Here is a 23,147-nt window from a genome sequence, read left to right as displayed (position 1 = left end):
GCACGCGCTGACTGCGCATGCGCGACGCCCCGCCCTCGCAGCGCGCCAATTCACCTCAGAGCCCGTGCGCTGCCCCGCCCCCCCCCAAGCGCTTCCCCACACCGAACAGAGCGAGGCGACACGGCGTGGAGAGATCGCTTTTTATTTCAAAAGACAGTAAGACAAGTTCTCAATTTAGTATCAAAACACTCGACATGGTTCTTTTTCGTTTGTTTTTTTTCCTCCAGATTGGCCCCGTAACCGCGATGAGCACACAGCAATGGCCCAGCCTGCCTGCGCTCGGCCTCACAGACACCACAGGATGAGATGTGGGAGCTCTGCAGGCCCCGAGGGAAAGGCCTCTGCCTGGGGAGGCAGAACTGCTTGGAGAAAACCAGGGTTGGACTGAAGCTGTCAGGCCGAGCCCAGGGATGAGGGGCAAAAGCACTGAGTGAAGGCAGAGCCACCCCTGGGCACGGCTGTGTGGAACCCATGAGAAAGGAAAGGGAAACAGTGGGGAAGGAAAAGGGAACAATCACCAACCCAACAGCTTGAGCTGTTCGGAGAACAAGGGGAAAAATTTTAAAAAAGAAAAAACAAAAACACCAAAACAAAACTGCCTTTGCTCAAATTGCTTCTCCACAGAGTTACCTTAAAGCTGACAAATAGAACTGCTCGTTTGGCAAACAGCTCTCAGAGCAAAGCGTGCCCAGCCCAGCCCCACTCCCACCTCCTCTCCCTCAAACTGGGCTCAAATGGGTTAATACCAAAATTAAAGCCCAGAGCTTTGTTTGTAGCTCACCAGCATCGCTTATTTGGAATGTTCACAATGGTTGCTACAAAAAAAACAAAAAAAAAAAAGGGAAAAAGAAGGTAGTTACAAAATGTGTACATCTCAAACATGCTCCCCCGACATTATTGCATCGTTTATTTCCCTTAATAACGCTGTGTGAAGCTCTGCCCAACCCGGTGACCTCTAACCCTGAGGTGAAGAAGCAGAGCTGCATTTTGGGCAAGTCGGCAACAGAAAGGAAATGGAGCCCAAGGGTTAGAGGGCAGCAGGGGCTGGGCTGACCCTGGGCGTTGTGTGGCAGAGGCAGCAGCGGGGCTCCATTACATCTCATTCAGGTCTAGCAGGGTCTGGTCCAGCATTCGTTGCGTGCAGAGATGCTCCTCTTTGGTGGATTTCAGTTTATCTGGCAGGAAGCAAGAGGCAGAGTTACAAGTCAGCTTCGGGCAACGGAAAGAGCTTTGCTAAAGAAAGCTCACGCTAGCCCCTTCCCAGCATTCTCAAACTGTGGGTGCCTGGCTGGTTGCAGTGAGCAGCTCTGAAGTTTCCTGTTTCTTTGCAGCCCTCACTTCTCGCACCGCTGCTGGACGCGCTTTGAGCTGGTGCTGGAGGCAGCACTGTGCAGGCAGGTGCCTCAAACTGCAGCTAGCTTCCCCCCAGGGCTTCAACACTTCAGACAGCAGCGGCCCCCGTGGCCCAGCAAGCCACCCACCCACGAGCAACTGAAGGATTAAACACATTTAAGAAACAGCCCTTAGGATTACAACCGATTGTGCCCCCTTCAACCCCCCAGCACAGGATAGAGATGCCAAGCTGGCCACCAGGACCGTTGCTACCTAGCAGCAGGGAGCAGACAACCAAGGAGAGTGGGAACAGCAGGCAGTGAGCAAGTAAGAGCAGGGTGCTGCAGCTCTGCCCAAGGCTCCAGGCAGTTCGCACAGTCGGTTCTCACATTGTCCTTAAGCCATGAGGAGAGCTCAGATCAGCAACTAGCACTCTAGGTGCGCTTTATTCCATAGGTGAGCCCACCCATACCACTGAAGAAATCCACGCGTCGGGACACCGGGTAGACACGCTGTAGGAAGATGTCCTTTAGGAACAGGCAGGTGCTCAGAGCTGCTCTCCACCTCCCCGGAGGGGGAGGCAGGGAGGGGCTGCAGCCACCCCAAGGTCAGAGACAGCACACAGCACACACACAGCAAGCAGCATCTCTCCTACAGCACTAACTACTGCAGCATTTAAGGGTTCCCTGCAGGCACTCAGGAGACAGCTTCGCATCGTGGGAATGGAGACTCGCTCTCAAAGCACCCGTAAGCTTCCCCAACCCATCCTTGGACTCCTCAGCTGCACTGAGATGAGGCCCCAGGCACCACTACTTCCCCCAAACCTCCGAGGTCAGGACTCAGCTACAGGAAAGTACTACAGGTATGCTCACAGACCACGAGGTCAGTCATTTATTGTTAGAAGCCATCATTCCATGCAGCAGGAAATCCTACAGTCATTCAGCTAACAGTAAATTAAGTTCTAGCAGGTGACAGCTATCTTCCAGCAGGCACGAGCCTGACTTCACACCACCCCTCTTTGGGTGGGTGCAGCTGTTCTGGTTCCTTGTAGGAGCCAGGCAGACCCCTGTGCGAGTGAACAGGGCTGCTGAAAGATCAGCCAAGTCTGAGAGGTTTTCCCCCGAGAATACAGGTTACTTTTATAATAATAATATTAAAAAAAAAGCTCTTAAAATAAGTTAGAGAAGAAATTCAACTGCCCCGTTCAATAGCAGTAGTTGCATAGAATTTGCAAGTCTGCCAGGCTTAAGAGTGATCAGATTTCAGTGTGGTCCACAGCACTGGTGGTCGCAATTAGCTTGCTTAATGGCATTAGTGGGCCCCTTCTCAGTCACACAGATCATGCAGCGTTAGCTTCAGCTCGTTAGAGAGCAGGCGGTTTTTCTCGAGCTGGCTGTACAGGCGCTCTGCAGCAGCAACAGGATTAGGGGAAGAAGAGGAAGAGAGAAAAAGAGAGAAAGGGCAGGTTAGTAGAGCACCCAGAGGAGCACGTCAATAACCTGCCTCTGCAGCACGTGCCTCTGAGGATCGAGCCCGGGCTATTGCACAGAGGAAGCTGGGAAGAACAAAGGTTTATTGCACTCTAACTTGCTCCTCAGCTCAGGAAGATCGCAGTGGAAGCCACGTGTAGGCAGAAATGGAAGTGCTGCCAAAGGTTTGTGAAGGCAAAGGAAGGGAGAACACCAGAAGAGACTGCAGGCTGGGCTGCACCGTACCCAGGGAAGGAGAAGGACGTGGGATGTGCTTTAAGCCCCAGAGGGCTCTGAAGAAAGAAGCTGTCCCACAGCAGCTGAACCACAAACACCTCCCAGGGTCCGATTCCTGCACTCGGGGAATTCCAGGCAGTGAAAAAAACCCCTACACCACAGCTTCCAGCCTGACAGAAATCACCCTCGCTAACTGGAACGACACACACAGCACAGCTGCTGGCTTCACATCTCACACCCTGCAGGAGCTACGAGAGCCCTAGGAACCTCCAGCAACCTCAGGAGGAGGGCCACGCTGTTCCTCATTACTTTCAGACTGGGAACAATTGCTCCTGAGCAAGGCCTGGCCGTGTAAAGTTCAGACATTCCCCTGAGCAGTCACAGCACATCCCCACCCCACATGGGGAAAAGCTTCTCCTTGCCCAGCTGCACCCCGCTCTGCAGGATGGAGGTTGGCAACGCTGACTGTCCCACCTTCCAAGCCACCAAGGGACAAAGCGACAACTGGAGGAGATGACAATTTCTGCCCTGCTGCAACCCAACTAGGAGCAGAGGGAAGCTGTGCCACAGGGAAAAGGTACAGCAGCACCAGGCTGCCCTGCACGCAGGCTCCCAACACTCTCTGCCCTCCCAGCTGGGCCTGGGTGTCTGGGGCAGGAGATGGGATGACACTGCAGTCAGTGGAAAGGCGAGCAATCAAAGGCTGGGGCAACAGCAGCTCCCAGCCAGTATTACTGCTTGTGGACAGAGCCCTGACACCCACCCACGTGAGGGAGCAGCCTGATTGAAGTAATTAGCGTGACCTTTCCAAGACCTCAGGAACAGCTTCTTAACACAGAGCAGCCGCTCGCATCTGCGGGGCTGCAGCAACGCCTGACCTGCTGCGTTCCCCACCCAGCCTGCAGGGCAGCCTCACAGCCACGTGGAGCCCCACGACCCGTGTGCTTCGTGGTCAGCTTATCTGCACCTGCAGCAATCCTGCACCGGGAGCCCAGCCTGTGGCAACCAGCCTGCACAAGCCCTGCAATCCCGTCAGACCAGAAGCTTCCCAAAACCTCCCAGGGCAGGAATTGCATCACCACCCACCCACCCAGCGTGGAGTTCCACCAGGATGAGCAGGGAACAGGCTTGCCACAGCCCAGCCTTCAATAATGTTGTTTGCAACGCCTGCTCCACTCCATGGGAGCAGGAGGTAACAGAGCCAGAGCCAGGACCTCCCCGTGAGCAGAGGCCATCTCACAAGGGCAGGGAGCACCGTGCCACCTCCAATGGGGAGAAGTGGCAGGCAGTGCTGGCTGGAAGCCTCCACCTAGCAGGAGCTAATGACCCCCACGCAGCCAGACCCCCCACCTCAGCTGGGTACCAACAAGGATTCTCACTTCTGGGACTACAGCTCTGCAAAGCATCAGGCCAGCATCTGCAGAGCTTCCCAAGCTCTTACTCTGGGATTCCTCACAGAAGTGCCTCCTCCTTCCCTGCCCAGAGAGGGGACAGCCCTGACACAGAGCAAGGGGCAGTTCAGTGTGTGACCATGCTGGGTAGGAGTGCCAGTTGTGTGCAGAGCCAGGTGTGCACAAACCTGAGGTTCAGGGAACCAGGGGAGATGTCCCATTTCACCAAAGCTCGATTCCTGAAGGGCTCTTCGGGCCCTGTGGCAGAGGAACCAATCCAGAAAGGAAGAAGCATTGGAGAAGCCACCACAAGGCAGCAGAGTTACAAGAGGCAGATCAGTTTTTACGATCCCAGAGCAACCAGAAAAACTCCAGACTCACACCAGCAGTGCTGTGTTCCGTGCCTGCAGCTGTGCTCAGTGTCCTGCTGTACACCACATTCCACCCCCCCAAGGGTCCTCTGCCACCCCCAGCCCCACACAGGAGCCAGAGTTCTGCTGCGTGAGACCCCTGGGACGGCTGCAGCTCCGCCCCCTGAAGCAGGAGCCGTACGTACCCACCCCATGCACAGCACCCAGACTGCTGCTGCCCTGCTGGAAGTCAGCCAGAGGTACGTGGTATTTACCAGCTCCCACCTCACCAGGTGTGGTGGCTGCCCACTGCAAGCCAGCACGTGACAACCAACGCCAGGAGTGCTACAGGTGAGCAGACACAGCTGGAGGACGTCCTGCTACAACACAAGCACCCTCCTGCACCCCACAGAGCATGCTGCCCGCCGTGTGCAGAGCTGCAGTTTGCATCTGTGAGCTGATAACGCACCCAAAGCGAGACATCCAGTGCATTAACAAAGTCTGTATTCCACCAAGGCCCAGGAGGTTACACCAGTGTGAAGGCAACATTGCAACTGTTACTCTAAAGCAGCAGCAAGTGGTCACTAGAAACCCATTTCGCAACAGCACCAGCTCTTCTATTTGCACAAGAGTTGTTTTTCCTTCAAAAAGGTGACATCATGCTCAAGTAAGAGGCGAGAGAAATACAAAAGGCGCTTTATGGCTCTCCATAAGATATGCAGATGAGAACAACACGCTCCCAGCTACACCCAGACATTGAAAGGGCAGCCCCTCAGAGCACGGCAGTGTCTGGCACATGGGTCAAACAGAGGGAGCTTTGTTCAGGAGCGAGTGCAGCTTAACTGGGAGCTGCTGCTGCCGTCAAGCTTCAGCATCCTTACAGCTCATTCCCAGGGATGCCCTGTGCACACTAAGTGGAAAAAGGTGCTGGAATTCAGAGCGAGATGACGAGAGCATGAATGCAGGGTGCAGGTGCAGAACAAGCCACCAAGCAGAAAGGCAAATCCAAAGTGGAGTTTGGAATCGCAAGATTCATCTGTGTGAAACAGAAGGAGACACTGGATTGAAGAGAAACGCAAGTGTTTGTGCACAGCAAACTTGGCTGGGGGGCTCTCGGGTGCTGTGTTAAGGCTCCTCACGGTGCAGATTCCTGGCCTCTCCCTGTTAGTGGTAAGGACTTGCAGAGCAGCTGTTAGCAGAACTCACCGCCAATCCCAACGCAAAGCCAAGGAGCGAAGTTGCAGAAACACGAGTTCAGCTACTTCCACAGATCAGATCGTGGTCCAGCCCACCTCAAGGCTGTCATGGCAATCCCTAAGGAGCCCACCTGAGTGCTCCTCTCCCAGGAGGAACCCGAGACCACAGCCTGGTGGCTCCGGTGGGCAACTGAGGCACAGCACCTTAGGGAGCCTCCGCAGCAGAACTGGAAATTGCACTCCTCAGAGTTGGAGTCAGAACCCTTTCAGGCCAGCACAGCTCTTGGTGTTACACATGCAGCTCACAGAGCCCTACAGTTAGAACGCAGCATGCTGCAGGGCAGCCTCCACAATCCCAGAGGCTCAGATCTGTAGAAGTAACCTAAACAACACAGTGCCATTGATTCTCCAGCTACGAAAATCACAGCAAACCAAGCAAGCTCTGGCGGTCTAGCCTGCTGAAGCGAGAGGCAAACACCAGCCAGCTCATATTTACATGGAAGTCATGTCATTCAGGGCGTGGTCCAGTTCCTCACTAATTGCTTTGTACTTCAGTTTCTGGGCATAGAGCTCATCTAGAAGAGGTTTAGGAGGAGAACAAAAGGGAAACAATGAGGGAAGGCACAGGAGTTCTTCCAACACCCTGGGGCAGGAAAAGCGGTGTGGGATTCATGACCAGAAGAAAAATGAAGTCAGATGGGAGCCACCACGACTGCGCTGCTGCGTGGCTGCTGGTTGCTGAGCAATGAATGGGAGGTTTCACACAGCCTGAGGACACCCTGAGCAGCTCAGACCCCACAGGCTTGTGAGAACAAGCTGCTCAGCCAGGTCAGCGAGCCACCAGGGGAGGGCAACTCCACCTAAGGAGATGATTGCTAAACCAAAGGAGGGACGGATCAATGAAGGGCTTTGTTCTCACCTTCGGTTTCAATACAAAAACCTGTTTGGGAGAAGTCAGTTAGGTAACAGCGGTGAGCAAGAGAGGGAATTCCCATCCCGTGGGATGAGCTGAACAGAAGGGCCACACCTGTGCTCTCCATCAGATAATGGAGCAGACTGGGGACTGCCACCTTCCACCAGGGTGGCAGCCTTGAAACTCACACCGGTGTGCTCCCAAATCATGCAGAGCTGGCAGACCCAGCACTGCTGCCCAGGCTGCAATACAGCTGGTTACGTTATTAACTGCTTCCCAGGGCCCAGAGAATTTTATCAGTTGTCATAAACTAGGCCACCTCAGCAGCGATGCCAGCGACCAGAGCCAACACTCAATCAACACCTTTTGAGGGCAACATGCAGGGACTCGGAGTATTTCAGCTCCCCGGACCATGGGGTGGCTCAGATTGCTGCTTGGCTGCAGTTCTGGAACAGCTCTGCTGACAACGCTGCTATTTCTGGAGTAACCCAGGAGTTTTATCCGGGCTGTAGGATGTGGCTTTCCATCTCCAAGACCTGGCACTAAAAGGCTGCTAAGGCCCACGCTGTGGCAGGAGCCCTGCAAGAGCTCTGGCTCGCCAGCGTGGCTGCTCCAGCCACAGCTATCTATGGAAGAATCCACAGCCTCAGATCTGAGGAGGCAGCTGGAGCTTTCTCCTTCCACGGCTGGGAGGGATGACAGACTGCAACAGCAGGAATGCTCCTGAAGCATTGTGAAACCAGGAGGAAAGGAGCCCAGCATCAGCCAGACTGGAGGACTTCTGGCAATTATGGGCAATTTTATCTTGAACTGATGCTGGGGAGTCTCAGTCCTGAGGGTTGGTTCCTTACTGACTGCAGTAATGCTGTCTGCAGACAGGCCACGTGCATCAAATTCCACACAAAAGAATGTTATTGTAACCAATTCCTCTAAGTTCAGGTGGTCATTCCCCCCCCTTATGCCACTCCTTAAATGGGGTTAAGCTGGAGCACGGGAATCCAGTTACATTCCTGAGGACAGGACAGCCAAGATCACCACTCTCACTATCTGTGCTATCAGGCAGGGCGTTGGGAAGCTCGAGGGCTGCCTCTGCACAGCCAGGGAGCTGCTGCCAGGGCAGATCATGGCCCGGAGGCACCAGCTCAACACAGGCAATGGGTTCAGCTTCACTCCAAGCGACTCAGAGCAGCACTGCTGCTCCCCAGCTGCCTGGGAGGCAGTTGTTCTCAGCTCCCCACTCATCACCACGTTCTTTGGCTTCCCCTCCCCGGGATGTACCTTCCAAATCATCGATGGTCTTCTCCAGCTTGGCTACAGAGCGCTCAGCAAACTCAGCACGGGTCTCTGCCTGCAGACAGGAGCGAGTCAGTCAGTGCAACAGCTTCTGGTACAGAGGACAGACCCACCTGAGCCACCCCAACACCATCACCCACCTCTTTGAGTTTATCAGTCAGGATCTTGATCTCTTCTTCATATTTATCCTCTTTTTGGGAGTACTGCGGGGAAGGAAAGGAATCATTGATCTGCAACCCTCGGCAGCCTCGTGCATTTCCCATTCTAAAGTCTACAGCTACAAAGGGACACTTCAACTCCCCACTGCAGTGCACATGCCCACAAACTTCCAAACTCGGAGCCCTCACCCTACTCCAGCAGGGCTGGGTCAGACAGCAAGTCCCACACCGTGCACATTACACACAAACTCAGGCACAGGAAAAACCTCTCATCCCAGCAGCATTAACATCCCAGCTGCTCAGTCTGCCCCAAGGCAGGGGCACAGACAGACCTCCTGCACTCACAGCTGCTACAGTCAGCATCAGTCTTGTGCTGAAATCCACCAGCTCTCCTGGGAAAGCAAGCATGGCTCTCCTCGCTTGCTTAAGGCTGCAGCTGCATTATCTCCATCCCAGCGGGTGCTCTGCTGTCACACACCCTTCCAGCAAAACAAACGTTTCTGGCCCTTGGAAAAGTAGCCCTACCTTCTCAGCCTGAGCCTCAAGAGACTTGAGATTGTTGGTGACATTCTTCAGCTCCTCCTCCAGCTCGGAACATTTACTGTGGGGTTTCGTAAAGAAAGAGGGGAGGAAAAAAAAACGGAAAAGAAGCGGGAGGGAAAGACAGGAGAGACGAGAAGTGAATCCATGTGCAGGGGAGAGCAGGGAGTTCTTCAGGAGACTGTCTGCGATCAGACGGGATGGGACCTTGCTTTGAAGCACTTCTGCAGAAAGCAAGTTCCCTTCTAGCCTCCAAGGTCACGTTTTAGATACGCTGCCAGCGTGTGCACGAGGCACCAAGCGGCACAGCTGAGACGCACACAGATTTCTGCCAGACCTGGCGTCCTCACGTAGAAGCTGCACGTTTATTCTGCTGAAAGGAGGGAAGCTGCTCCGACAGACAGATGGGCAGCTGCCACCACTCAGACAGGAGTGCTTGGGCAGAGGACAGAACATTCCAGGAGAGAGAAGGATGCAATTAAGCTGAGGGAAGGAGCGTAGCGAGAAGTCCACAAGAGTTCTGGTTTAATGGTTTGAGAAGGGAACGGTTAGTACCTTTTCTTCGGCAACAGACAGACACTTCAAGTTCTGGTCCATCACTCTGATCTGCTCCTGCAGCTCCCGGACACGACTGTTAGTGACGTTCACATGATGGCACAAGCCAGGTGGGGGCAAGGGTCAAAAGGAGCACCAATAACACAACACCGCAGAGCCAAAAAGGGGCGAGGGAGAAACACAAAGAAGTCATGGTCACGACATGCACGCCTGGGCAGGAAGCACAGTGCTGCTGCTGCACACATGCTGGCTTTGTTAGACAAGGCCCACAGTACAGAAAGGCCCTGGGCAGCTCCTGGAGGCACATGAAAGGAGCCTGAGCAGCACATCTGGCATCTCTGCTCCAAGCAGAAGCTCAGCTTGCTACTCAGCAGTGCAAACATCCCCGTGATCACTGGGAATACTGAAGGAGGCCAGAGACCAACCTCAGTCTCAGCTCTGCTCTCTGCTCCTGGGCAGGAGCCCTCGGCCATTTTAGGCTCAGCACCACGTGCCCCAAGCAGTGTGTGCACATCCAGTGACCAAACAGCAGTGCTGGTGGCTACCGAGCAGAGGAAGACTGACCTCAACAGCTAGAGAGGCACTCATGCAAAGGGGCTGAACATCTCTGCTGCCAGGCACAGCGTGTGATTTTGATGCACACAAACTCCACAGTCTCAGTGGATCTCATCAGGGCAGGAGATCACCCCCCAGCTCTTCCATTTGGAGATCTAAGCCCACCCTGTACTTCAGGCCTTGTGTAACAAGGTTAGAAATGCCATCAGTGTTAGTTCCCATGCACAGGTAGACATGCCAGTCACATGCAAGCAGGTTACTCACGACTCTGCAAGCTCAGCTCTCTCCTCAGTACGCTCCAGATCTCCTTCAATGATCACCAGTTTCCGAGCAACCTGGGAAGGAGAATCAGAGTTCACAGCAAGGAAGATGAACCCCGCTCTGGTCGGCTGTGCAAATACTACAGGGAACGCCTGCAGGAGCCACTGGCTGGGGAAAGTGGTGCAGCTGTAGAGCCAGGTCCCCCCACGCTGTGTTCCTGAGAGCACAGACTGCAGGAAGAGCAGCCACTTCTCCTGGCCAGCATCAGCTGCACGAGAGCATCCAGGGCTCTCACCTCCTCATACTTCCTGTCCGCCTCCTCTGCAATGTGCTTGGCTTCCTTCAGCTGGATCTCCTGCAGCTCCATCTTCTCCTCATCTTTCAGAGCTCTGTTCTCAATGACTTTCATGCCTCTGCCCAAAAAATAAGAAAAAAGCACAGCAGAGGTGATGATTAAAACAAACCCCCACAGACTGGCAGCATAATGCATGTCAGAGAGCAAACACCATTCCCAAACACAGTGCTGCCCTGCTGAGCCAGCACACCTCTGAGTGCAGGACAGCACAGGAGAGCAGCAGTGCTGCTGCTCAAAGTTAACTGCTCCTTTGAGCACAGCTCCAGCAGCTCATTGGGCTCCTGGAGCACAGGAAGCACTGCTGGGAAGAACAAGTCAGGCTGTCGTAAGGACTCTGTGCAGGCAAGCCAGGCACTTCCAGGCTGGAGCACAGGGAAAGCCAAATCTTTATGGCAGACATAAGCCAGGCCAGGCTGCACACTACAGAGTGGAGTGCATCAGCCAACTGGAAACACTGCTGGGACCACTCCCCTCCAAACCACATTCCCAGCTCAGGAGCTCCGGGCCAGAAGGGAGCGTGCAGCAGGAGGGGAAGCTCCCCCACCCTCCCCACTGCACCCAGGACCCACTGCTCCCTCAGAAGGGAACCCAGCAGCACACGGCCCCACTCCGAGATGCTCCCTGAAGGCCAACAGCCCTGCTCCAGCACAGCAGGCCCTCACTCCCACACCCAGCCTCGGCGTGGCACCCACTCCCCACCTTCAGAAGCTGAAGATGCCAACATCACAGGGCTCTGGGTAGGGGCACACCTGCATGGCTGACAGCACAGCACAGCACCGCTCACCTCTCGCTTTCATCTGCAGCCTTCTCAGCCTCCTCCAGCTTCTGCAGAGCGGTGGCAAGGCGCTCCTGGGCCCGGTCCAGCTCCTCCTCTACCAGCTGGATGCGGCGGTTCAGGGATGCCACCTCTGCCTCAGCCTGGGGGGAGCAAGGAGGGCAGCTCAGCCTGCAGCTGGGGATCGCCCACAGGCCAGCAGCAGCAGCACGGAGGAAGCCAAAACCAAGTCAAGGAGCTGCATCCACTTTCTTACACCCCAGCCCTGCATTCCAAGATAAGCCTTGCAACATTTCACACAGGCTCATCCACGCAGCAGCCGCTGCCACACAGGTTTCTCGCCTGTCAGCTTGAGCTGACGTGACAGTTTAAGCCATAAACACTAAGTGGATGACTTACACTAACGTCTCTTCTCCACAGCTGCTGTAACCCTGCCAGGCCATCAATCAGCCCTATTTATCCGCTGCTCCAGCGCGCCGTGACAGCCGGCATTTAGCACCAAGTCAGTTTACTCATGTGATCCGGGCAGCAGCGCTGCTCGAATCGAGCCTTCTCAACAGCAGCTCAAGGAAGATGATCACAGAATCACAGAACTGTAGGAGTTGGAAGGGACCTCCAGAGATCAGAGTCCAACCCCCCTGCCCAAGCAGGTTCCCTACACCAGGTCACACACGTAGGTAACGTTCAGCTCCGTGCTCAGAGCTCTGCCTGCCCCTCTGAGGGGCCACGACGCAGCTCTGGGGCTCCGGCCAGCAGCACCCACTGATCCCACAGAGCAGAATCCTCACCCGGCCCAAGCCAGGCTGGGAGCCGCTGCCCAGCACTGTGGCAGCACGACGCTGGGAGCCCACGGGCTCTGCTCACTGCCCAGATGCAAGGTTTGAGCAAAGCAGCAGAGCTCAGAACCCACCACCCCCAGAGCTACAGCACCAACACCACCACCCGCAGAGCATCCGCTCCACACAGCCCTGAGCAGAGCCTGCAGGGCAGCCTCAGAGCGACACCGACGCCTCAGGGACGCCCCAAAAGCAGCCAGCATCCCCTACAGCAGGATTCCTACACCGCTACCAAAATGGAGACGGCCTCAGCCATTTCCCAGCAGCGATCTCCTGCAGAGCCCGGCACAGACACACACCAGGTATGAAATACCCCAGCCACCAGCAGCGAGGCCGCACCAAGCACACGGCCGTGCCCAAGGAAGGAGCTGCAGCGAGGAAAGAGGGCAGCGCCGAGCACGGCCTGCCACGACCCACACCCTGCCCCCCCAGCAGGATGCCGGAGCACTTCTGCGTTCAGCTGCAGGCACACCCCGCTCTTCACCATGGAAACCCGCAGCGCTTTGATGCACGGCGCACCGACCCAGAGCCGCTTCGACCCAGAGCCGCTTCGGAGGAGGAAGTGCTCCGCTCAAAGAGGAACCAAGCGACGCACCACGAAGGAGGAGAGGAGCAGCTTTCACCCTGGCGAACCTCCTCCTCCTCCCAGCAAACGGAGGCACGTCGCTCCTCTACCCCCAGCCCCCCCGGGGCTCCCGCAGGCAGCGCTTCTTCATCCCGCCGGGACCGCGGGACGGAGCCCCGCCGGCACCGCAGTGACACCTCCATGCAGCCCCGCGGCACCTCCCGTCCCCCCCGTTTCCTCCAGGAAGCGAAGCCTGAGTCAGAAAACCCAGAGAAGGGAGCCAACCGAGGGCGCAGCCGGCCGGCATCGCTTCCCAGGGCGCGGGGAGCAGAGCCGGGGCCGCGGGCTGAGCGCGGCTGCAGGGTGCGAGCAACGCACGTCGCCATGACAACGCCGCGGTGCGGGAGGATCCCTCGTGCGGCCGCGAAGGAAACCGGCGCGGCGCTGGGAGCGGCCCGGCCGCACCGCACGGCAGCGGCTCCGCCGGCAGCCCCGAGCGCCGCTCCTTACGGCCACCGGAGCGGCTCCGCAGCCCCGCCGCGCCCCACGGCAGCGCCCCAAAACCGGGGCGGAGCTGCGGACCGGCCGCTCCCCGCCGACCCCCGCCCACCGCACGGCCCTCCCTGGCCGCGGCGCACGGCACGGCCGGTCCCCCCCCTCCACCGACCCCTACGGGACCCCCGACCCCCGCCTGAGGCGGCACCGCGGACCCCGGACGGAGCCCCCAGCGGCACCGCCCAGATTCCAGAGGCGAAAAAGCGAAGCCCGGTGACGGCGGCCGATCGCAGCGCGGCCCCGCGGCGCCCCGCCGGGACCCCAACGCTGCGCCCCCCACCCCACCTCCGCCCCGCCGCCCCCCACCTGCTCTCGGTTCCGGCGCTCGGCCTCCACCTCCCGCTGCAGGCGGTCCGCCCGCTCCTCGGCATCGTCCGCCTGCTGCTGCAGCACCTGGATCTTACGCTTCACCGCCTCGATGGTGGTGGCCCCCGCCATGATCCCCTCCGCTCCGCGCCGCGCCCGCCCCGCCCTGAAATACCGGAACCCGCCGCCCCGGCCGCGCCGCACGGGATGTGACGTCACTTCCGCCCGCGCTCCTCCCCCGCTCGGCCGCGGCCGGAAGTGCCGCGCCCCTCTGGCGTCGTCATGGCGACGGCGCGCAGCGCGGCCTACGGCGGGCCGGGAGCCGAGCCGGGCGGGGTTCGAAGCGACCTGCGGGAACGGGGCGGCACAAACGGACCGGGCCGGGCCGGGCCGTGCGGGGCGTCGGGGGCGGCCGTGGGGCGGCCCGGCCCGTAGGTGAGCGGAGCCGCCGCAGCGCAGCGCCCGGCGCCGCCCTGCCCCGCACACCGGGCCCTCGCAGGCCTTATACGGGCACGGCGCCGGCCTGCGTTCCCGGGGGCTGAGCTCAGCCCACCCCCCCGCTGTGCCCCCGTTCCCAGGTCAGCTCTGCTCCAAACCCTCTGCCGGCAGCGCTGAGCCTCACCTCACCTCACCTCCCTTCCCCTCCCCTCACCTCTTCTCACCTCACCTCCCTTTCCTTCCCTTTCCTTCCCCTCCCTTCCCCCCCTTTTCCCCCTTCCCCTTCCTTTTCCTTCCCTTCCCCTTCCTTTTCCTTCCCTTCCCCTCACTTCTCTTCCCCTCCCTTCACCTCCCTTCCCTTCCCCTCCCCTCTCTTCCCTTCCCCTCCCCTCTCTTCCCTTCCCCTCCCCTCTCTTCCCTTCCCCTCCCCTCTCTTCCCTTCCCCTCCCCTCTCTTCCCTTCCCCTCCCCTCCTCTCCCCTCCCCTCCCCTCACCCCCCTCACCCCACCCCACCCCATAGGGACCGACAGCCCCAACCCGCCATGAGCCCCGGCCCGATGATCGCAGTGGTGCCGTTGACGCAGGGCAGCGAGGAGCCCAATAAAGTTGTGACCAACGGAGCCCGGCGACGTGGGGAGCACAGCACACCGTGCCCTCTGTCACCTCCCCCCACAGCACAGCCGTGGGGCCGACGAGCCCCCAGGACCCCAAACTGTGGTGCTCAGAAGGACGACAGCCCAGCAAAGGGTCGCCAGGTGCTTCGGTGTCCCATGGGGGTGACAGGAGCCGAAGCAGCGGGGATGGCAGCACGGCGATGGCCCCGCAGCTGCCAAACAGAGCCGTGGTGCCACGCGGCTGCCAGGCAGTGAAACCCAGCACGGCTGGTGCCATTGTTTTCCTCAGAGCCGGCAGCCAACAATAGCAGCTTTGTCCTCCGTCCTTCTTTGGCGGCGTCCCTCCACCAATGGCCGAGCGCTGATCCCATCTCCAGCGCTGCCCCCCCCCTCCCTGCGCTCAGCCCCGTTTTGGGGACCGTCCCCCATCCCTGTGCCGGGGCTCCCACCCCCCATACGCACATCGGCCGCCTTCTTCTCCGCCAACTCCAGCTTCTCCTGGGCGTCCTTCAGGGCCTCCGAGTATTTGTCCAGCTCGTCCTCCGTCCCCTTCAGCTTCTTCTGCATGGCGGCCAGCTCATCCTCCAGCTGCAAGCACCGCAGCCGTCACCACAAACCCCACGTGCCTGGGGGGATTCGCTCTTTGCCCCCACGAGCTGCTTCCCACCCCACACCACTCGGTCCTTCACAACCACCCAGCCACTGAGCCCACGGGACAGGACCCCCCCACAGGACACTGATCCCTCTGGTCCAGCCCTGCCGCCCGTCCCCCTTCAGCCATCTCCCATCGCACCCCACCTGCTTGCTCCTCTCCTCCGCCTGCTTCTGCTCAGCCTCCGCCTGCTCTGCCCGGTCCAGGGCATTCTCCTTATCCAGCTTCAGCATCTGCATCTTCTTCTTGATGGCCTCCATGGCTGCGGGGCCGGGGGCTCAGTGCAGTGGGGCGGAGGGCGGCGCTCACTGGCCCTGCTGCCCGCTGCTGCCCGGTTTATGGGCGCGCTCCGCTCCGTGGGCGCAGGGCTTTGCCTTTCTTGGCCCTCCCCAACCCCCCCCATGCTCCCAAAAAGTCTCTGCTCGGGACCCATTGTCTGGCGTGGGGGGGTCCGGGTGGCCGCAGCCTTATTTGGGCTCCTGCAGAACAGCTGGGGCAGTTATAAAAAGCAGCAGCAGGTCGGCAGGTGGGGGTCCCGCATTGTCCTGGCTGCCTGCCCCCCCCCTGCAAGGGGACACCCATATGGGTGGCACGGGGACACCGCGTCCCACCCCAGCAGCTCCACGCAGACCAGAGCAAGGGGGTGATGGGGTCCTGGGCCCCCCCTCCTGGCACCCCTGGCTCGGTGGCCGCGGCTCACACGTTCCCCAGCACCCCCAGCGACCCCCCTGGCACCCCGCTGCCCCCGGGCTGATCTTTCCCCGTGCCTGGGGGGGCGGTGAGGCAAAGGGCAAGCTGAGCCCAGGCTATTTTAAGAGCAGGGCTTTAGCAGCAGCCCCCGGCCCTCGTGGTTCAGCTCCGGAGGGGCAGCGGGGGGCAGCTGAGACCGCAAGACCCCCCTGATCCCCCCTCCAGCACCCAGCCATGGGGCAGGAGATGCTGCTGGCACCCAGGAGCTCGTTGTCCCGGCGCAGGGTGGGGGATTGCAGGAGTTCCTTGGCACGGATTTGGGGCAGGAGGCAGCGGGGGGGGGCACAGGGCCCCGTGCCCATCGCTGTGCGTCGGGGAACAGGTGGTGGGCGCTGAGCCCACGCGGGCGGCACGCGGCGCTGGGCGGCCCTGACGCTGTAAGAATATGTTTGATATTTAGTTGGTTTCCAATAAAACAACCTAATATCAAACATATCAGACAGAGGCAGGGCGGGACGGACGCGGGGCTCAGCTCCCTGCAAGAGAAAGAGAAGGGGAGAGAAGGGGCCGAGCGTGGCGGGGCTCCTTCCTCCACGCAGCAAGAGGGGCTCTGCGCCCACTGCATCCCAGCTCGGCCTCCGCTGTGGGGCTGCTGCTCCGCGGGCTCCTGGTCCACCTGCTGCAACGTGGGGCTGCTGCTCCATCTCCTCTGGGATCCTTTGGGATCTGGAGGATGAGAAGGAAGCGAAGGCAGCGGGGCTGAAGCCGGAGCAGGGCAGGGGGGTCGCCGTCCCATGGCACAGCACAGCTCCTGCACGGCTCCAGCTGAGAGACCCCAAGCGCAGCTCCTTACCTGCCCGGCTCGGGGGTCTCGGCGGTGGCTCTGGCACCGTTGGCCGCTGTTTATAACCGCGCTCAGCCGCGCTCGGTGGGGGGATGCGGCCGGCGAGAGCCCCGGCCCCACACGTGGCCTCGTTCCCATTAATTACCCATCGATGTCCCCCTGCCCCCTCCGCTCAATATGGGTCGATGGCCCCGCGCCGCTGCCGCTGCCCCCGGTCACACGGTGCTGTCATTAGCGGGGATGTCGATATGAGGTTGGCCACAGCCCGGCGCTCTGCCCGCGTCGGGCGCCGCGTGTGACCCTGCCCAAGGACGAGCTGCGTCCCGCATCCCCCCACCGTCCCACCCTCATCACCATCCCCGGCTTTTGGGGGATCGACTGCACACATCCCCTGCGCTGCCCCATACGTGGCTGTGGCTGCACAAAGGCCCCGCGTTTGGGACATCGGGGCCGTCGCTGAAGGCACGCGACGTGTTGGTGCCACGACCGGCCTCAGAAAAACGGGGCTGGGGGGACGCAAAGCCACCGTGGGGGGGACGTGGGGACAGGGACGCAGCCCAGGGTGGAGAGCAGGGGGTGGCGGCGGGACAGCAGGGGGGGGGCTGTGGGGACGGCGGGGACACACGTGGCAGCAGAGCCGGGATGCGGGGCTGCGCGTGCGGTGTGATGTGATGCGAGGTGACAGCGGCTCTAATGAAGGGCTGCTGGCGGGGGGTGACGGCCCCACAGCCCCCGGCCCTGTCAATAAGCTGAGCCGGGCAGCGCTGATGGACCCTGGGGCCGGGAGACACCAAGGTCGGGCGTGGGCAGGGGCTGAGGGAGCGACCCGACCGCGGGCATCGCACGCAGCGCTGCGGGCACCGGGATGCGGAGCACGAGGGGCGGCCGTGCTGCCATCTCCTGGCGCAGCTGCGTGCGAGGGATGCAGCGCACGAAGGGATCCGCGCCGGGGTTCGGGCCGGGCCGCCCCTTTTTCCTGCCCCTCCGCCCCATAAGCACGCGGCAGCCCCGTCTGTTTCAGCCGCTTTATTCCCAGCCCAGCGCCGTTTGATGCCCGGAGACGCCGCTGCCCGCCGGTCACAGCCGCTCCACGTGGAACGCCTTCCCGCATCGCCGCAGCTCCCGCTGCTGCTGCCGTCGCTCGTCCTGCAGGAGCCGATCCAGAGCCGCCCGCCGCATCTGCGGGGCCGGCATTGAAGCCCACGGCAACCAAAAAGAGGAGCCCGGAGCCCCCGGGCGGCACCCACCGCCATCAGCTCCTTGCTGGCGAGGCGCAGCTCCTCCTCCAGGCTCCAGCGCAGCGCCCCGAAGGACGCGGCCCACATCTCCTGCTGCCGCTCCCCGGGTGCCAACCCCCAGCTGCAGGGACACGGGGCGACAAGACAAACGTGGGGATCCCCGCTGTGACCCCTTCGCCCCCCTCCTCCCCCCCCCCCCAGGATCCCTTTTGTGCCTCTACCTCTGCACCAACTCCGCACAGGCGCGCTCCTTCGCCACGACCTGCAACCAAAGCCGTGAGTTTGGGATGCTCAGCCTTACGGGGCAGCAGCTGCGCCCCCCCGCCCGTCCCTCCCCACCTCCCGATGCAGGGATGGGACCCGGCTGCTCCCTGCCATCGTAGCACAGACCCCACCGCTGTCCCCGTCACCACGGCGACAGCCCCATGGCAACCGCGGCACGGAGCCGGCAGCAGCAGCACCCAGCTGGGGGGGAAACTCCTTTTATTAAAGAGCAATTAAAAAGAGTGCAGAGGCCCACGGCAGGGGCACGCTTCCCACCCCACGTGGCACACGGTGCGGTGACGCCGAGCTGCCGGTGCTGGTGAGCGGGGGAACCGCCCTCGGCAGGGCAGAGAGCCGCTCCCCATAGGGCCACGTCTGCCCCAGGTGCCCCCGAATGCAGGACAAACCGCAGCCCAACGCGGGTCCTCAGAGCAGCACGAGGCTGACAAACTATTTACACGCAGTCCTGGTGCCCAATGAGAGCAGCGGCGGTGATCACAGGGAAAGGAGAGCGTTCGTCCCTTGGAAAGAGCAGACGAGCAGCTCCGGAGCCTGAGATACACGCAGTCAGGATGGATAGACAGCATCAGCCCCTGCTGGCCACCACGGGAAAGAGAGGCAGGGCAGAGAGCTGGCCGGGGTCGATGTCTTTTATAAATAAGTTACAGCTAACCAAAGTTTATTCACAGGGCTGAGGCTGCCAGCCTTGAGCACCCTACAGCACCCCAGGCAGACAAAAGGGGCACAGCTCTGCCAGAGGAGGGAGGGCTCCAGCAGCCCTACGTCCTGCGAGAGGGACAGCGAGAGCACGACTGCTTCATCCCAGCACAAAACCCCCCCTGGGTTTGCTGTGCCCAGCACGGGGCTCACGGAAGGTCCCTGCTCACAGCGTGCTCTCCAGCGTGTTGTAGTTGTCCTTGAAGCTCTTCAGCTCCAGGAAGTGTTTGGCACGTTTGCTCTTCTGGCTGGAAGGCAGGTAGGTGACCTGGATGGTGGCAGGGTTGGATACTTCGGGGGACAGAGTGAGGTCCTTGGCTGCCGACTGGTGCTGCCTCTGGCTGCTCCCTGCCCGTGCCTTGGTCCTGCAGGGAGAGGTGTGATCAGCACAGGGGGGGAGGGATGCAGCCTCTCCCCCAAGAAGCTGTTTGGCCGTGGGGTTTGCCCCACACGGGGCAGATCTGCCCCCTGGACAGCAGCTCTCATGTTTTGAAAACCAAAGATGTGTTCCTCTGTGCCAGGCCTGGGGGCTGTGCTGAGCCCCTGGCACAAAGGTGTGAGAAGGAACGTGGCTGTGATGCAGTTGCTGAGGCCCAAACACTCAACACTGCACCCAGGCTGCAAGACTTACATGTTTGCCAGCTCGTTCAAAGCATCCTGGTACTTCAGATATTCCGGCTTCCCAAAGACCTTCACACAAACAGAAAAGAGGTTGAAAAGAGGCTCAGGGCACAACACAGCAGCCCTGCACAGGGCTGCAGGACAGGGGCAGCCCCACTCACCCCGGTGCCATAGCGGGCGTTCTCATACCCGTCCAGCAAAGCGTCGATCAAGGCCTTGCGGATGCCTTTGAAGGAGCTGCTGGAGTTCCTCAGTTCCAGCAGATAGGCACAGAAGTTCTTCCCTATTAAAGATTTTGGGTATCTGCCCTCTGCCTGAAACGGGATTTCTGGAAAATAAGAAGTGCAGCACAACCTGCTGAAGCACGGAGCAAAAACGGCTGTGACAAAGCTGAAGGTCTGTGGCTCCTTAAACCTCCCACCACTCTGCTGCCTCCAATTAATGACTGCTGCCACTGCGAGAGCAGAGACGACCCTGGGGGGCTTAACGACCACTGCTCTCAAAGCAGAGCCCAACCTCTGCCCAATGCAGCCCTGTTTCCTCCCTCCACTCCCCCCTCTCTGCCCCTCACCTGATGTCCGAATCGCATCCAGCGCCTTCATCCTGTACAGGTAATTATAGCAGCCTGGAAAAGAGAAAAAGCAAAGCGAGGGCTGAGCGGAGCACAGAAAAACCCCAATAGGACCAATGGGTCCAATAGGACCAGCAGCAAGAGCCCAACCCCAGGGATGTGACAGCAGAACGACGACGTGTCTGTGCTCACTGGGATCGTACCTTGCGTCTCCAGCTGCAGGAGTCTGCTGTCATCCTCAGCTAACAGCTGGGGCTCATACTTGATGTCCTGCACCCTCGACAGCCTGATGTCGATCTCTTCCTTTAAATCCTGCAGGAAAACAAGAGGAAAAAACTCAGAGCGCTCCCCGGCTCGGCGGGATCACAGGGATGAGTGCAGCCCAGGCCTGGCGTGCAGCAGAGGGAACCCATTCCTTCTGCAGCCGTTTGTCCCCACGCCAGGGTGGCAGCTGCCAGCCGTGCCCCATTTGGATGCAGAAGCTGCAGGAACCGACCTTGGGCGCGTGCTGCCCAACAGGGACGTGCGGGCCGCGCCGGGACTTCATGGCAAAGCGCATGATCTGACGTTTCACAAAGATGAACAGCAGCACGAAGACCTGGGGGAGCAAAGCAGGGATGGCGCTCAGCACACAGAGCTGCGCCCATGGGAGCCCCCCAAAACTCACCCCACAGGGCGTCCCCCAAACCCCACCCCGTGGGAACCCCCACCTACACCCCATCAGACTCCCAAGATTCTGCCCCATGTCCTTCCCCCAAACCCCCACCCCGTGGGACCCCCCAAACCTCCACCCAAACCCTCACCCCACTGCCATCCTCCAAACCCCCACCCCATGCCTGGACCCCAAACCCTCACCCCCCAGGAACCCCCCAAGCCCCCACCCCATGGCCTTCCCTCTAACTCTCACAACAAGAGGCCCCCCAGACCTTCATCCCATAGAGCCCCCCACCCAAACCCCCATCCCATGGTCTTCCCCCAAACCTCACCTCATGGGACCCCCCAAACCTCCACCCAAACCTTCACCCCACTGCCATCCTCCAAACCCCTCACCCCGTGGGACACCCCCACCTAAACCTCACTGGACTCCCCAAATCCCACCCCATGGGACCCCCCCCAAACCCTCACCCCACAGGATCCCCCCAAACCCCCACTACAACCCCTACCCCATGGGACTCCCCCAAACCCTTACCTCATAGCCTTCCCCCAAAACCCACCTCATGGGATGCTCCCAAACCTCCACCCAAACCCTCACCCCACGGCTGGACCCCAAATCCCCACCCCATGGCCTTCCCTCTAACTCTCACAACATGAGGCCCCCCCAGACCTTCATCCCATAGAGCCCCCCCCCCAACCCCCATCCCATGGCTTTCACCCCAAACCCCACCCCATGGGACACCTCCAAACCTCTACCCAACCCCCCACCCCACTGCCATCCTCCAAACCCCCCAACCCATGGCTTACCCCAAACTCTCACCCCACAGGGACCCCCCCCAAACCCCCACCCCATGGCCTTCCCTCTAACCCTCACCCCACGAGCCTCCCCCCCCCACAAACCCTCACCCCATGGCTTTCCTCAAATCCTCACCCCACAATGTCCCCCACCCAAACCCCACTCCATGGGACCCCCCCAAACCTCCACCCAAACCCAAACCCCACCCCACCACCATCCTCCAACCCCCCACCCCACACCTGTCTCTCAAACCCTCACCCCAACACCTCCCCCCAAACCCTCACACCCCCCTCCCCTCTCACCCTACACCCCCCCCCAAATCCTCACCTCATGGGACCCCCCGAGCCTCCACCCAAACCCCACCCTACGGTCTTCTGTCTAACTCTCACCCCACCCCCCCCCCCCCCCCCAAACCCACACAGCTCCAGCACGGAGCTCAGCCCCCCCCATCCCCCCAGCCTTCCCTCCAACACTCCCCCCTTCCCCCCAACTCCCCCCAGCCTCACCCCCTCCCCCCAACCCAACACCCCCAGCCCCCCCAGCCTCACCCCCTCCCCCCCAACCCAACCCCCCCAGCCTCACCCCCTCCCCCCCCAGCCCCCCCAGCCTCACCCCCTCCCCCCCCAGCCTCCCTCCCAACCCCCCAAGCCTCACCCCCTCCCCCCAACCCAACCCCCCCAGCCTGCCCCCCAACACCCCCAGCCTCACTCCTTCCCCCCAACCCTCTTCCCCCCTCCCAGCCTTCCCCCCAACCCCCCCGTCCAACACTCCCCCCCCAGCCTCACCCCTTCCCTCCAAGCCTCCCCTGCCCCCAGCCCCCCCAGCCTCACCCCCTCCCCTCAACCCAACCCCCCCAGCCTCCCTCCCTCTCTCCCCCACCTCTCTCCCCCCAGCCCCCCTCTCCCCCAGCCTCACCCCTCACCCCCAGCCGCTCCCTGACCCTCCGCTCCCCCCCCGCCCTCCAGCCGCAGCGGTGCCGCCGCAGCCACGTCCCCACGCACGAGGACCCCAACCCCGACCCCAACCCCGACCCCGACCCCGACCCCGGCCCAGCGAGGCCCCACGCACTCCCCGCCCCACCGGGAGCCCAGCGGCCGCCCCAGGCCCGACCCAAGCGGGCCTCACGCCCCCGGCCCGGCCCAGCCCCGCGCCCCCCCGCCCGCAGGCCCCGTCCCGTCCCCCCGCCGCTCACCAGGCTGCCGTAGGCCATCACCAGCACCACGTTGACCCCGGACAGCCAGTTGCTGCCGGCCCCCGCCATCCCCGGCCCGCCGCGGGGCCGCACAACATGGCGCCCTCCGAAGCCGCCCCGCGCCCCCGTCACGTGACGCGGAAGCGCGACGCCGGCCCGAGAAGGAAACCGAGCCGCTCGCCCTCCCCCACGTGACTCCGCGCCGCGTCACCCT

At 60.9% G+C, this 23,147-nt stretch overlaps 3 protein-coding genes across 14 annotated transcripts; all 3 read right to left on the bottom strand.

Annotated features, from left to right (window-relative positions):
• Nucleotides 1-126: 126 nt before the first annotated feature.
• LOC116237314 (uncharacterized) lies at nt 127-13,830 on the bottom strand. 11 transcript variants are annotated; one of them, XM_031606401.2, is made up of 11 exons: nt 13,643-13,830; nt 11,390-11,523; nt 10,546-10,663; nt 10,254-10,324; nt 9,435-9,510; nt 8,322-8,384; nt 8,167-8,236; nt 6,472-6,550; nt 4,618-4,687; nt 1,722-1,844; nt 127-1,175 (listed from the first exon to the last, which is right to left on the bottom strand). In XM_031606401.2, exons 1-10 carry the CDS (start codon nt 13,772-13,774, stop codon nt 1,767-1,769), a joined length of 891 nt encoding a protein of 296 aa, XP_031462261.1. In that variant the 5' UTR covers nt 13,775-13,830; the 3' UTR covers nt 127-1,175; nt 1,722-1,766. The 11 variants fall into 11 exon arrangements, with proteins under 11 accessions (XP_031462261.1, XP_031462260.1, XP_031462263.1 ...); XM_031606400.2 differs by lacking the exon at nt 9,435-9,510 and adding an exon at nt 8,865-8,940 and having other exon boundaries at nt 13,643-13,827; XM_031606403.2 differs by lacking the exons at nt 1,722-1,844; nt 9,435-9,510 and adding an exon at nt 8,865-8,940 and having other exon boundaries at nt 13,643-13,826.
• A 1,088-nt stretch (nt 13,831-14,918) lies between these two features.
• LOC149914348 (uncharacterized) lies at nt 14,919-18,563 on the bottom strand. The gene is made up of 5 exons (XM_090126909.1): nt 18,458-18,563; nt 18,340-18,380; nt 18,128-18,239; nt 15,493-18,059; nt 14,919-15,282 (listed from the first exon to the last, which is right to left on the bottom strand). The coding sequence occupies exons 4-5, from the start codon at nt 15,604-15,606 to the stop codon at nt 14,980-14,982; spliced, it is 417 nt and encodes a 138-aa protein (XP_089983035.1). The 5' UTR covers nt 15,607-18,059; nt 18,128-18,239; nt 18,340-18,380; nt 18,458-18,563; the 3' UTR covers nt 14,919-14,979.
• Nucleotides 18,564-18,584: 21 nt separating this feature from the next.
• Nucleotides 18,585-23,126, bottom strand: LTAP1 (lipid transport auxiliary protein 1). Of its 2 annotated transcripts, none has more exons than XM_031606415.2 (7): nt 22,934-23,121; nt 20,788-20,889; nt 20,495-20,603; nt 20,292-20,345; nt 19,882-20,048; nt 19,731-19,789; nt 18,585-19,464 (listed from the first exon to the last, which is right to left on the bottom strand). In XM_031606415.2, exons 1-7 carry the CDS (start codon nt 23,000-23,002, stop codon nt 19,266-19,268), a joined length of 759 nt encoding a protein of 252 aa, XP_031462275.1. In that variant the 5' UTR covers nt 23,003-23,121; the 3' UTR covers nt 18,585-19,265. The 2 variants fall into 2 exon arrangements, with proteins under 2 accessions (XP_031462275.1, XP_031462276.1); XM_031606416.2 differs by having other exon boundaries at nt 19,325-19,464; nt 19,910-20,048; nt 22,934-23,126.
• Between the last annotated feature and the right edge of the window lie 21 nt (nt 23,127-23,147).

The sequence above is a fragment of the Phasianus colchicus genome, chromosome 30 (genome assembly GCF_987193195.1).
Source record: "Phasianus colchicus chromosome 30, bPhaCol1.hap1.1, whole genome shotgun sequence".
NCBI classification, from domain to species: domain Eukaryota; kingdom Metazoa; phylum Chordata; class Aves; order Galliformes; family Phasianidae; genus Phasianus; species Phasianus colchicus.
Note: the sequence above shows the minus strand (reverse complement) of the source record. Positions and strands in the feature narration are given on the sequence as shown.